Raw genomic sequence first — 15,219 nt, forward strand, 5'->3', positions numbered from 1 at the left:
GAGATGTGGGAGACAGTGTCAGAAGCCTTTTAGGCATCACCTTGATATATTTACTGAAGACATCTAGAGGAAATTTAAAAAACTATCTGAAAATACAATGGCAAATTCAGAGTATGAATAAAGTTTCTTGATACAAGGTTTTGAGAGGAGCTGAAGGTAAGAGCAAGAGCTGTAGACTCTACCTTGCTTTAACTCAAAATTAAAAAAAAAAATTGTAAGATATTTAGTGACTTCATATATGGGTACATTCTCATTTTGAAAATAGGATGTAGTCTAAATCACTTCTGTCCGTAATCATTACTCACTATTTGGTATTCTTCAGGTTGTGTTATATGGTAACCCAGAATAGGTAATGACATGTTTAGTTTGCAAAGTTTTTATTACATAAATATGAGGACCACCAATTAACATTCATGAAATCAATGATATATCACTAGAATGAAGACAGGAATAATATCAGTTAGGAAGACATTGTATTTGAAAATGATGATTTATAAAGAAATGCTAGGTTTTCTGTATGCACCCTTAGAACAAGAGACACAGCCTTATAGTATGTGCAGCACAAAGAAGACCCACTGCATTTCTTCAAGAAGAATGGTGTGCTTCAGTTTAGAATTTAATCTGAAAGTTGTCCAGTAATCAATTCAATAATAATTGTTCAATGAATTCAACAGAAAGAGATCAGGATTATTCTGAAAGCTGTTTTTGTTTCACTGAACTCCCATGGAGAAACGAGATTTCTCAGTACYGGGTTTCTCAATAGCAGTGGTGGAATTTCTCACAAAAATCAAAACACAGTCTCTGTCTCCCAAGGTATTAAGTAACAGTGGGAAATATTGCTAAGCTACCTCCTGAAATTGTCATTCAATCCTRAATATAAGTACTGAATCCACGTTGTGTGAGCAGATATATACCTCTACCTAAAGATCTGAAAGTCATACGCTTCTTCAAGAGTATCTCCCCACTTCAGGACTTAAATGAGTCTATTACATTGGAAGACAACTCAAAGGTGTGGGCTGCATAGGAGATCAGTTAAGGGCTCAGAGTGACATTATAATGACAGAGCATGCAGAAGCCACTCCCCAGCAGCTAGCAAGATGGTAAGTAGACATTGACATAGGAGCCAGTTAATAACCTGCACAGCAGAATCTTACCCACAAGCCTCCCTTCCAGACTGGAGGTCTCCAAGCCCTAGGTTAAGGCACTGGCAACATGCATTAGTCAGCAAGACCCACCGGGGAATGGGACAAGCACAGACCATGGCTTTCTATGTGAGGGACTCACAAGGATTTGGGGTCCTGCCTGTAACTTGTTCCTTGAGCAAAAATCGCTTGGCCCCTTCCTGGCTAGCGGGTGCCACCATTCTCACCTTCTTGTTTGCTCAGCCTTTGCTCAGCTCAAACTGTCCTGAAAGYGGTATGACAAAAGAAAGAGTGGACATGCTTGGTGCTGTCTCCTCATCTTTGGTTGTGGCTTTGCTATGGAGGCTTCCCAAATGGGCATTTTTTAGATCAGGCTTTCCACATGGAGAACACGCGGAGCAGATGAGGTTATGCTACCATACTACAGTAATGAGGGTCTGTTTCTGAGGGGAAGGAAAGTATTATTTCCAGCTGTCTCTCTTTTTAAGGGGAATAATATCTGCCAAAGAAGAGGATGCTGTTGGTTGGGTTGTGTTTGATCAAGCAGAGGAATGGGCGGTCGGCCCTAAACTCCTCGGACACAGGGGAGTATTTGAGGTCTCCCATAGCCCCAGTTGAGCCTGCCACCTCAGTGCCTGCTTCACTGACTTCCATGGACGCCTTGTGGAGAGCCTCGGACATCTTCAGAGTCTTTGCTGCAGAGATGCCAGACAGATTGGCCAAAGGGCTGAACAGGTCAGTCATGCCCAAAGCCATTAAGACAGATGTAAGATTATATTTTTCCTCAATCTTCATGCGGGGGAGGTACACTTTCACAGTCTTCTTTTCCATCATATTGGGACTGGTCCATTCAGTTAGTTTTTCAAAGCTAATTGTGCTCTCCAGCTGCAGAGAGAGGCAGGGCGATGAATTCCCTCCCACCGTTCATTTTTAGCAAGGCTACTCATAAAAAAAAAAAAAAAAAAGGACAGAATGGTCCCCAATGAGCATTCCATTGGCATCCTTCTTGCAGTTTATTATTTGCTTCTCCATTGCTTCTCCATTACTGCCTGTCACTGTCCCTTTATTCAGTTCCTTGCCCACCTGACACGTCCCCTTCTGTCCAGCTAAACTAGTGTCTCATGTGACACGGCGTAGCAGTTTGTCTGACTTGCAAATTAGTCAGATGGTGAAAGAGATTGCAAACAATGCAATGAGAATTTACGTACAGTTTAGTACCAAACAAATGCAAGCACTTCCATGTCTTTAATAACTCTGTTTTAAAAATAGTTTCAGTAACTTGCTGAAATAAGAATAATGAATTATATAAAGTAGACTGCATCACTTCTTCTTTCTTGAGTATAGGTATATAATTTGATATCATCATGATAACTTTACTCAAAATCATTGATATTGGAATTCTAATTTTATTTGCTAGTTCTTTCAGAATTCCTGCATAAGGATAATCCAGTCTACCTGACTTAAGCACCTATTAATCTTTCTAGTTTTATTTCTCCTTTGCATCTGACCATTTAAATTTCCCTGTTTGCCATTAGCATTCTTCATTCACCCAAATGTTTTGCATCATTTTCCTCATTAAAGATGGAGGCAAAAGGCTCATTTAATTTTGGCACTGTGTATAGACTTTGCGCTCTTGTCTCACAATGGCCCCACTTTGCTCTCTTTCTTCATGGGACAAAAACATTTTGGCTATCAGTTTTCATTTACTTGGCAAAAACTAACTCAATCTGACTTAAAGCAGTTTTAATATTTTCTTTTACTTTCTTTACTGTTCTCATTTTCAGTCCTTGCATGTTCATGGATTCTTGCAAGCATTCCTTCTTCTATTGACATTCATCCCATTAGCCACAAAGTTCTTCCTCTTTGTTTGACATGGAACTTACAAATATCTTCCATGCATTTCATTTACATCTCATGTTATCTCTGAATTTTAGACCCTATTAATTGACAGTGTTGTGGATCAGTTACTTTAGCTTATTGGGTTTCATCATGTGAAAATGGAGAATCTTTTATTAAAATCATGCTTTATCTAACTTTGCATTTTCTCCCTTAATGAAGTAATCACAGAAATATTTTGAAAGAAGTTCACTTATAGTATTTTATTAGGATTTTGTGGAAAAAAATCTACTAGTGATTCTTGGAAAGAATACCTGGTTCTCATCAGTATTAGTAACATTTGCTCCACAGTTTATATGGAGGAGAGGGTATGAAATTCCCTCTCAATGAAAAAAAATTTCCACATGTACCTACAAGCTCTTCTGTAGGGCTGCAGCAGCACTACTCTGTGAAACCCACTTTTACTAGGTTGAGGCAAGGGACTCCTCTAAGAAGCCGTTCTCTGCCTGAGCACCACTAACAGCTGAGAGGCTGTTGTGTATCCCAGCCCAGCCAGCAGAGCCCTCATCTGGGGAGCCTGGGTGGGAGCGGACAGTGAACGGCCCAGCGGCAGCCAAGTCTCACTGAACTGATAACTCCGCTGCTTCCCCTGCAAGGCCCTTACCTGCTCCAGGCTGGAGGCATCCTCAGGCAGTAGCACCAACATGCTCAGCTCTTCGCTGGTGTAAGGAAGCTCCAGAACTTTTATTTTCTCAGCAGCCACCACTGCCACTTTGAATGTACCGTTCTGACACATCATTTGCACTGGCTTGCTTTCTTGCTAAAAAAAACAGAAATGTGAGAAGTTGTGACTGGGGAGCAATGCTTTCTTTGGCCAGTCAAATGTACAAGCCCTTTAAAAGGGACTGGGCTTGACTGTCAGGCAAGGTGCCTTTGAAGAAGAGATGTGTCTCCATGTTCCTCTCTTGCCTGCTGCTGTGGTCAGGAAGCCTGGACAGACACAGCTGTTACCAACACTCCTTGGGCTTAACCTCAGGTGCTGACAGCCAGGGGCCCAGCTAAAGCACCAAGGTGATGACCACTGCGACACGTGTGTGTAACACCCAGCCTGCTGGCTGTGAGCATCAGCAGCCTGGCCTCCTGGCTAGAAGCTGTGTCCATGCCCCCCTACCTCCGTCATGTTGAAGAGCACTTCCTGAGTGTCCTCTTCCCTGAAAGCTTTCTTCCACATCCCTTTGAAGTAAATGGCGTTTACAAGAAGCAGTGCAGTATCGAGGTCAATAGAGCCTGGATCAAGGAAGTCTTGGATCTGTCCTTTAAGAAAGAAGAGTCAGGGTAGCATGTTGTAGGTTACATCTCCTGTGGCATGCACAAATGCCTGCAATGACGGGCACAGGGAGGGGGGTGGGGCTGGGAGTTGTTTTTGTCCTGTGGAGCTTTGTTTTCATAGCTTTCCTCTCGCATCTAAGAGATCTATCAACCTGCTGTTGCTTGACTTGACTTCCTGCTCTTTAAGGAGCTGTACGTAGAAATCAGGTTCATAAGAATGATTTTAAACAGAATGATTAAATCTGGGTGTCTGGCCAGACATTTCTGAAAGAAGACAGGCCAGTTCAAGAGAATAGATCTAAGGGTGCATTTCAAGCTGGTGGCTGGAGAAAGATTTATATAGGGAAGAAGGAATAGGAGATGAAAACAGGGATATAGATTTGCTGGATCCCCCTATCTTTCTTTTTCACACTTCACTCCTATTTTTCCTCCCATCTTAGTTACTGATAAATTATCACAAGCTCCTGAATCATTCTTTTCCCCCCATCAGCCTAGTGTGTGCAGTACTTCCTGTCCTGGAAAACTTTATCTTATACATCCAGTATGTAAAGTGATTCCAGTGTTTTAGAGCTGGGATTAACCCTATATGAGTTAAGTTCTCCAGTCACAAAGAATGTGTGCTGTGCATATCCTGTCACCTCTGCCTTTGCCAGATATATTCAAAAACCCAGTGCTACTGCCACACAGGTGCAAAAAACTCATCCTTTTCCACAGGAAATATCCACTAATGCAGACAAGAGGAAGAAATTTCTTCTCTAATTTTTAGTCGGTCTTGAAGTTGTTCAAATACAGTAGCAACAAGGAATTATATTCCAAAATCTTGTCTGACCTTACCATTTGTCTGACTTTCCACCCAGGAATTAATAAGCTGTCTGGCTTCATCTGATGCTGTTTTGAAGCTGATTGTTTCCAGACCTGCTCTGTACAGTTTCTTCACACATTTTAAGTATATCTGTAAAGACAGCAATTGCAGCCATCAGACCAGCCAGTCTTTAAAAACAGTATGAAGGTGAAATAAATGTTTATAAAAGGTCTCTTAATTTGTATAGTAATGGCATGTTCACCTTGTTCTCTGTTGCTTACTTACTACAGCAAACTGTTAAAGCTGGGCCAGAAAAAATATTTTGACTCCTGACATTTTCAAATCTGACATTTTTATTACTTGGGCAGCTAAAAGCRTATGTTCAAGATGTTGAAATATTTTCTTGAACAAAGCCTGATCCAAAAACATTGTTTCAGGTCCACTGAAGAGTGTTTGCTTATCGTTATGTCTTCTGTTTCTTTGGAAGTATTTTTCCTTATTAAATTTCCTTATTAAAGATAAGAAGTTGCTTTGATTTAGAATATTTGCATGTTTTTCTTTGAAAATGTCAAGTGAAAAATTTTGACACATTCAAAAGCTGTTTTTGAGGGTGGGTTTTGAAGTCAAGAAATGAGCTGAAATCAAATTATTGCCTACAAAAAGAAAAATATATATATTATGACAAAAAGGCTTTTTGGGGGGAGAAAGGGGAAATACTGTATTTCCAAGTAATTTCATTTATTAACCCATTCATTTTTTGAATAGGCCCATCTTTTTGCCTGAAATTGCTTTCCATTCAAGCTATTTTCAGGGCTGTGCCAAAAAAGCCATGGAATTCTACCCCAGTGAGGAGTATTTGGTTAACGTATCCCCTTCCTTAGGCAGTGCTCCTGGATTACAGGTTTATACTGGGATTAGCAAGAAATCACTGTGATGTACAACTCACCGGTAGGATTGGACATGTCTTTTCAGCGTAGAGTCTGTTGGCAATGTGGAGCRAATAATTGGCTTTTGGTGCAGTGATATCAGAGAGAAGTTCTTTAAACAGTATATGGATGTTCACAGACTTGCCGCACTGAGTTGTTGGTGAGAAGATAAGAAGATACACTGTGTTAGCTTATTTTACTAGGAAGAGAGCTACTTATAAGATACAAGTAAAATGGGAAAACACACACTGTTTAGACATTTGCAAATCAACATGTGCTATAGCCTAAAAGCTCCATGGAACAGATGATCAATATAAGCGACTAATGATGTATAATTCATAGCATGTGGTGACACTCTTTCTAGGTGATAATAAGCAGAAAGCCTCAGTGATAAATCAGAAGCTATATGGCTCAGGACCAAGGTGCTAACTGAAGAAAAATTCAGGTGTAAATGATTGAAATTGGTGAGTGCTTCTAGATACAGTCTCCAGTTTCTTGCTTCTGTTTGCATTTTCATGGAARCTTTGTTCGGATGTTGCGGATGCAAGAAGAGTGCTAGACAATAGGAGAGTCAAGAAGCTTCTCATAAAATAATGGAAACTAGATCAACTGTTTAATGCCCCAAAAATGGTATTCTAGGTGACATAAGCTAAGAGTATCTAAGAAAAAGTCACACTTCTAATCACAGACTGGGACTGCATTTTTTGAAAAGGAGAATTGTGTTGAAATGCTCCTTTCTAGATGATTACCAGCCACCAGAAACTCTAGCTGATGTTATCTTTAGTTTTCTTAAAAAAAAAAAAAAAAGTCTGTGTTTTCTGTGCAAGTCCTGCTTTGCACTTGAGGATCCCAAGCAGATGGGGACGTGCCAGGGAGTGCAGTTTGTGCTGTCTTCACAGAGAGAGCAGGTGAACACAGAGTAGACCACRCATATGGTATCAAGAAACTGTGACTCTTCATGGCGCTCTTCTGGTAACAATGGGAAGCGGAGCTTGGAAAAGGCCCTGTGACTTTTTGATGAGTGCAGTTACTGTCCAGTCACTGAGTTCTCTGGGGCCTTTTCTGCACAGCATCTTTCTGCCCCAGTTTGGAGTCTCTCAGCTGCAATCTGGCTGCTGTATCCAGGCTCCAGAGTCCCTTTCACTTGCTGTGCCCCAGCAGCACTCACAGATGCGCAAGTGCATGTTTGCCCAAGTAGGTATCCAGGTGCCCAAAACCTTTCTCCCTGTCTTGCCACTTGTTTTGGTGCAGCATGTGCAACCTATCTTCTTTCTCTGGTTCTGGAACGAATTTGAGTTTTCCTCTTACATGCCTTTAACTGAGAACATTAGCAAAAGTGTGGGAAGGGGTTAGACCTACCTGAAGCACAGTCCAAACAACTCTGATTTCTACTCTCAGGAGAAAATTTTGAAAGAGAAATGAATGTACCTTAGATTTCTGTACCTTGCTGTGAAAAGTTCCTCCAAGTCCTGCAATTTCATCAAAGTGAAGAACCTACAATTGAAAGCAGCAGTAGAATAACTTAAGTATGTGAAGACAACTGAGAATTGATGTTTCAATAGAAAGTGTTGTCTCAGCATAACCAGGTCTGATTAACACACAGAAGAATTGAGAAATTGTGTGTGAGCTTGAAATCAGTTCTACTGCATGTGCCACTGAAAATTTATGAATGTGACCCTCTGCTTAGATCCCTGCTTTCCAGTTACTAGTATTCAGTCTAGAAACCAGTTATGCCCACACTGTATTCTGTTTGTAACTGATTCTTGTTTTCTGAATGTTTCATTGTATATTACAAGTTGTCAGTTATACCTGGAAGGGATCAGGTCTGGGAGAGAATATAAGCTGAAGTAAGAGACCTGCCTTAAACACATTCTTCAAGAGTTCTTTCTACTAATGGCTATTCTTGTCCTTCATGGTGAAAGGCAATGGTAAAATGTTCCAGATGCAAACCTCATGGCTGAATTTCATTCTTCTTCTAAGCAAGTTTGAATTCAGTGACAAATATGACTATGGCTGGCCTATCAACTGGAGAAAGTCCTGAAAACATTGGTGAATAATCGGTTGCTGTGGTGAACAGGATCAAAAGGAGCTTGTATCCTTTTATGTAAGTAACTTACCTTCTCCATCTGAGATTCAGTGTTACCTCTTGCTCCCAGATAGACCATGGACAGGGCTGAAATGATGCTCAGGGGGGAGTAGAAAATGTTCTTCTTGATGTGGTAGACTTTCAGCTCTTTGAACATATCAAAGCAAAAGTCTGCGTTTGCTGCACTGATGGAGCCCATTGTGAAATCAGTATTGTCTAGAGTAAGCAGAAATATGACTGTGTAGTGGTGATATGTAGCACTTACTGTATGAAATACTCTTAACATCCCAGAAACTGTTAGTTCAATGCTGTTTCTGTGATGCTGAACCAAAGACGTCAAGCCTACAGATTCTGTGATTGTAAGAAATATTATAACCTCTGACCCATTTCTCTCCGAATGTGCTTGTTTTCCTTCAGCAAGAGACTAGCTCATTATCAAAATACTATCTTGTATTTGCCTTTAAGGAAATAGATAATTTAATCCATGCTTCAGTATAATAAAAAATAGCAATGGATGGATGAGATTCCCTATGATATCCAGAGGATGTTTGAGACAATGTAAACTTCATATTTCATTTCTTCTTTGGCTGCTATGGAACATGCTCTGGATCTTTCAATCAAATGTAGCCAGCTTCATATATTCTTAGTGTACTTCTTGCTGCTTTTTAGTACAAGCAACCATGAATGTGGAGGTTACTTTCCTGTAATTTATAGGAATAATGGGAGTAAATTTCTCTGTAAATCTAGCTAATTGCTTAGATGCTGAAATGTAGATTTGGCAAGTTTGCTTGCTTGCTTGCTTGCTTGCTTATTTTCCCTGTGTTCCTGTTTTTGCCACTTAATCTCTGTTGAGGCTTTTTGCAAAGAAAAAGAAACAAGTATATATTATAAATACAGGTTCTGGCAGTACATCTTGTTGCAGCACAGAGCTGTAATAGTTCAGTCAGGTAAATGTCCAGCACGTGTTAATGAATGTGGCACCTTGTTGGTATTCACTGAATCCTGCAGTCATTCACTCTCTTGAATCTGAGTCCAAATAAGCTGCATGCTGTTCTTTTATCTCTAAAATAACACTTAAAGTCAGAGGAAGAGCATAGCTATGGTTTGGAGCAGATGTGTTCCCTTGTGTGACCTGAGAAGTGTCTGGCATTAATGACTGTGAAACCACAGTCATTTACAGTGAATTGTGATATTGTTGTTCTCCTGTGTTCTCCAGAGAGTTAGCTCAGAGGGACAGAAGCATTTTTTATTTCCAAAAGAACTGTTAAAATGATGAAAGAACTGTTTTAATATGACACCAGATTTTCMGTGAAGAAGAGGTAAGAAACTCAAAGCTATGGTATACAAAGACTCAGATTTTGCACATCTAAAAACATTTGACAGTCAAACAGTATAAAACATATTGATAAAATGAGATAAAATTACTGTATATGCTGGGTTTTTTACATATCTTTCTTATACTTACCTTAAAGTTCTTAAGAATAATAATTCTTTTTTTCCATATTAAAGAATACAATAAATAATTAGAAATTGTATTTTACTTGGAGGAACACTTACCCCACAAACTTCAAAGAGGCAGGTAATAATCCAGCTTGCTAGCTGAACCTAAACAGGTTTTCTCAGCTCCTGTTGATATATATTGTACCATTTGGGACACTCCCACTGTAAACCTTCAGGGAGTCATCCTTTGACTTACTACCCTTTGTTGTTGCCTTTTAATTTATTGCCCTTTGAACCTTTGAGTAGATCAGCATTAGACTGGTACTTTATTTTCAGCAATTCAATCTTTATTTATTGAGGTAACACCTAATGAAAAATGGAACAATTCAAGGTTTTGCTGTATCTTATAAGACTGTATCAGACAACTGGAGTACAAGTCTAGAGTTATGTTTAGAGCTGTTCTTTTGAATTCAAACATTAATGTGTTTGGGCCTTACAGGCTACTAGAACCAAATGGATAATGAATGCAAAACAGTGTGAGGGAAAAAAAAGTATTACAAAGATATTTAGTAAAGTGTAATACTTTTTTTTAATAATGTTTATTATAAACCTAGCTGTAGCATCATGTCAAGTGATTTTCACAGTCAATCTATAAATCTTGAAACGTGAGGGGAAAATAAGATCTGATCATAGTACAGTGATCTGAGAGTGAGCAAACAGTTCGCACCACAGCCCATCATTAAGAAGCATCCACAGCTATAGCTGAGGTAATCTCTCATTACAAAGGAGCTACAAGAAAGCACATCAGATTATTAAGATTTTATTCTCTTCCTAGCTATTTCTTCTGTTCTCATTTATGAGGCACTATGTATGAGAAGCATACAGAAAGTACTTTAACACAGTAGTCCCACCAAGAATGGAGGGAAAAGTGGACATTGGGGTAATTGCTGAACATCTGATATGAATGAAACAACTCACTACCGTGTCTATACAATGAAAAAGAGGGAAGTGCCTCACAGACAACAACAATTTGATATTGGAAAAATTGTGCAGATCCAAGCAGAACTAGCTGCAGGATGGCAATTCTACTCAAAGGTTTTTGAAATGGGTTTTATTTCATATAAAAACAAAACCAAAAATTTCTATTTATTTTTGAAAAGAAAAATAGGACTGAAATGTATTTTGCTCTGCCAAAACGCAGAACTATATTCCTGGAGTCTGAAGACTGAAGACTTGTTGAAAGCACAGCCACAAGAATATCTATTTCTGTACCTAGGTCATACCAAAGCTTTTTACCTGAGGTGACACTTTATCAGGTATGAGCCAGAGGCTCTACAAACATGGGGTGGAGGAGGAATTCTGAGGAGAAAACACATTTTGCTAAAACTTAATTTTGAAGAAAACATTCAGAGCATCAATGTTGAGATGAACTAGAGAATGGAGGATGGGCATGGCAGAGGAAGAGATTTGAGGAACAGGGTCAGAGAGTATTTGCTGCTTTGTTGTTAGACCCTAGAGTTTTCAGAAATGGATTTTAACCAGCCAATAGAATTTAAAGAATGATTGAATGATTGAAAGTGAGCTTTTAATTTGCATTCTCCACAGGTCACAGCAACAAGGCTTGTAGTACATGCACAGACCATTCTCATATATCTCCTATACCTAACTTTTTATTATGGCAGGTGAATAAAGTACAGAATCTGTCTGAAGCAGCATTCATGGTCTGTTAGACAATCATAATGCACAATATCAAATATAATTCAATTTTAAAAAGCTATTACTCTCTACTGAATAAAAGACTTGATGAGCAATAAAGAAACAAACCTGCCATCTGTAAAGGCCACAGGGATGAATAACAGAAATTCCAAGTTTGTACATAAAAAGTTACAGAACATACAGCAGCGGTTACACCCTCTGGTGAAGGGGAAAGGGGTTACCTTATCCTTTGCAGTGTGTTTTGTTCTGCTGAAATGCATGAGTATATGTGCAGAGCCTGATGATTGGGGTGGCTTGCAGCTTGCCAACTCAGAATGGTCTTTCCACCTGAGGATGTTACAGCAGTCATGAGGGTGTGTAAATCTAAAGACGGTAAGTACCTTTTCTCACAGCTTGCCTAATGTTCCTTATTCTGTGAGCTGGGCTGCTGTAGGTATTGCCTTCGCTATCCTATCGAGCCTTTCCTGTGGAAGGGCACAGATTTTGTGTGGAAAGAGCTTTAGTGTGTCTTCTGTTACTCTCCCATTTTCACATATTCATATTAGATTTCCACCTGCTGATCAGGGTGCTACTCAGACTTGCTTTTGGGGCTTCCTTAAGAAGCTTTCCTGGTCACACATGCTATCTCTTCATACACTCTGGTTCAATGTGTTTTTTCCATGTGGGCATCTGTGGAGCAAGTACCTGAAGAACTCAACTGGCTCTTCACAGATGTTTTCAGTTCTTTGACTAATATTCAAGACTTTCGCAACAAACATCTTGTTGCACCCTCTCATCTAGAGGAAGGCATGTAGGGGCTTCTGGTTTGTTCTCCCAGATGATATATTTGCCTTCTTTATACATTCCACATTTCATACCTCTGCAGCAGCATGATCACCACAACAGTCACCAGCATACAAGTGCTCATTTGTAATTTTAGATAGGGCRTTGGGTCTAGGGAAATCAACTGCTTCTCCTGAAATTCAAAATCTAAGAGTGTAGTGCTGTAAAGCAAGACAAACAGGATAAGCTATGTTCCATATTCTTGTTTGTACCAGGAAGGAGGTCAGCGAGGACTCTGCTGCCCTTTCCTCTGCCAGGTATTCCACTGTGGAGCTGTTCCCAAACCAATTCATGGGGTTTGCCATTCTTCCTCAGTGTTGGCATAATCAAGGAGATGTTAAGCAGCAGAAAAAAACAGATCTTTCCATCAATATTTCTCTGTTACGATATTTACATTTCATTTCCTATGGTTGTTTAGCAACTATTGTGCAGTGCTTGGGGGTAATGGCAGCTTATACTTTGGACCTGTTCATGCCATGGCCATTCTATCTGCCTTATGCTTAGCAGAGACTATTCTGACATCTCTCAAGGACCTTAAATGAACAAAGATGTGGCCAGATAAGTCACATTTACAGGATGCCAAATGCTTTTTATTCATTCATGGGATCTGTTGTGTTGGGGGTGATCAGTTTTCCATAGTACATGCTCATATGAGGCAGCTTGAAGAAAATAAGCACTGTTCTTCATATGGAAAAAGAGTATTTTCAAAACTGTTCTCTTTGCTTTTTTCAGAGAAGGCCAAAAACTCTTCCTCTGCCCTTCTTGTCCAACAACTGCAATTTTTTTAAAAATATAATAGTAATTAAGTTATAGATACATGATAAAAGAGAGTTTGGAAGAGTGTAAAGGAGAGCAAAATATCAGAAAAAATGAAGAGAGCTGGAATCACCATAGAGGCTAGAGTACAGTCAAAAGGGTAGTATGTAAATTGAGTGTTACTCAGTAATGAGACTGTGGAAAGTCACAGATAGTAAAATCTATACAGTGTGGAAATATTGGAGTTATCTTTCCATGAATGATCATCCAAATAATATTTGTCTTCTTTTGCTTTGCTTTTCGGCAGTGTACGTGCTTGTTAGGGGGCGAGGTATATTGGTCTGGATGAGCAAAAAGATATGTTGAGCAGGATGTGAAACAACATTCAGTATCAAGCCTGTCCTTGGGGAACATGCAGTCCTACCACACTTCGGGATGTGTCTGCTCCAGTCACTATTCATACTCTCTAGTTTCTCTCTGCTTCACAAGATCCATTGTTGGAATTGGACATTACCAAGATACAATTCAAAGAATCACAGAATGGTTGAGGTTGGAAGGGGCCTATGGAGATCATCTGACCAACCCCCCGCTCCAGCATGGTCAAGCTAGAGCAGCTTGCTTAAGACCATGTCCAGTCGGGTTTTAGATATCTCCAAGGATGGAAACTCCACARCATTTCTGGGAAGCCCATTCCAGGATTCAACCACCCTCACAGTGAAGAAATGTTTTCTTATGTTCAGATGGAATTTCCTGTGTTTCAGTTTGTGCCCGTTGTCTCTTGTCTTGTCAGTGGTCACCACTGAGAAGAGTCTGGCCCCATCCTCTTTACACCCTCCCATCAGGTTTTTATAAACATGGATAAGATCCCTCTTGAGCTTTCTCTTCTCCRGGCTAAACAATCCCAATATCTCTCAACCTCTCCTCGTATAACAGAACCTCTGATTTGGAGGGTGAGAATAAGGAGCACCAGCCTACATCCCAGGGATTCCTGCAGGGAGACCTTTAAGAGCAAAAACTGTTTTGTTTGAAAACTAACTTCTGTACTAGGAGCAGGAGACTACTTTCCAGTGCTTCCTTGTTTTCACAACCTTGTTTAGATTTTTTTTTAATTAAGATAGCATTTGGAAAGAAATGTTATATGAAAAGAAATTTTCTTTATACTGCATTTTGTTCCTGGCTTATAAATTATCTAGATATCCCTGCAGTAAATTTTGAAAGAGGTTAATACTGAGACCACACACGACTACTTCTGCTGTTGTAAGCTGAGTGATAATTTTCATTTCAGTCATACCCGCTTCTTTGTTCACATGTTCACATTTCATGTGTCTGTGAGTTTCAGACATCACCTGCTGCCAGCTGAGTGGGCTACTCTCTTCACAAGCTCTCAGCTGTGCATTCTCCTACTTCCCCTACATCATCTGACCCTACAAGGAGGTGGTTTAGGGAACTATGCCATCAGCAAATTAACTTTACCAGAAGGTTTCCTCTTGGTTTAGGTCCCAGAGAACTGGCTCATCACCAAGTCAGGCAAGTGATAGCACTGACATAAGGGAGGCAGCAGAAATACATGGCCAAGGGGAAAGAGGGAGGCTATGGGAGCAGCATCCTCTGCTTCAGTGGCAGCAGAGTGGCTCAGCCATGTCCTAAAACTGCATCCTTAATTCCCTAGTAAAATCAAGCACAAGAGAGAAGCAAGAGGTGAGGCTTATGGTTTACCTATCCCAATGCTGAATTGTCCAGTGTCTAAACTTTGCATGGTGAATATTTAAAAATGGGAGGTAGGCTTCTWTGTCACTTAGATTCTTTTGAAAGGTTTACCATTATTTTTACTTGCTATATTAGACTATTCCTCTGTCTGCTTAATTCTACAGACTACTACATTTACTATTTAGTTTGCAATGGTTTTATTATGATTATGAATAAATACAGGATTCCCATCCAAACACTATCACCACAGATTTTTTTTTTAATTGGTTTTCATGCTGATGAGAAGAAAAACATGTAAATCTATTGCAGGACCAGGTAAGCTTCTTTGGAGCAAGGAACTTGTGTTTTCTGAAAACATGTAAATCTATTGCAGGACCAGGTAAGCTTCTTTGGAGCAAGGAACTTGTGGTTTCTGGGGTACAAATAAAGACATAGTTGTTTTTTAGAAGAGAGAATGGCTGATCACAGCTTAAAGTTTTATGTGGAAATTAAATCTTTAATTTAGTCATCACACTGCAGGTCTTGGCATAAAAGAGCCTCCATTATTTTGAAAACCTACTTCTGTTACATGGAAATTTATGTAGGAATTGGATAACTTTCTAGCACATACACTTTCTCTCTCTCTCTCTCTCTGTCTCTCTCTCTGTCTCTGTCTCT

General features: G+C 39.7%; 1 protein-coding gene across 1 annotated transcript; it reads right to left on the reverse strand.

Annotated features, from left to right (window-relative positions):
• Positions 1-1,625: 1,625 nt before the first annotated feature.
• LOC112971352 (ovalbumin-like) lies at positions 1,626-8,335 on the reverse strand. The gene is made up of 7 exons (XM_026076713.1): positions 8,153-8,335; positions 7,479-7,529; positions 6,056-6,184; positions 5,142-5,259; positions 4,150-4,292; positions 3,643-3,798; positions 1,626-2,027 (listed from the first exon to the last, which is right to left on the reverse strand). The coding sequence occupies exons 1-7, from the start codon at positions 8,318-8,320 to the stop codon at positions 1,626-1,628; spliced, it is 1,167 nt and encodes a 388-aa protein (XP_025932498.1). The 5' UTR covers positions 8,321-8,335.
• Positions 8,336-15,219: the final 6,884 nt, after the last annotated feature.

The sequence above is a fragment of the Apteryx rowi genome, unplaced genomic scaffold (genome assembly GCF_003343035.1).
Source record: "Apteryx rowi isolate R43461 unplaced genomic scaffold, aptRow1 scaffold_437, whole genome shotgun sequence".
Taxonomy (NCBI): domain Eukaryota; kingdom Metazoa; phylum Chordata; class Aves; order Apterygiformes; family Apterygidae; genus Apteryx; species Apteryx rowi.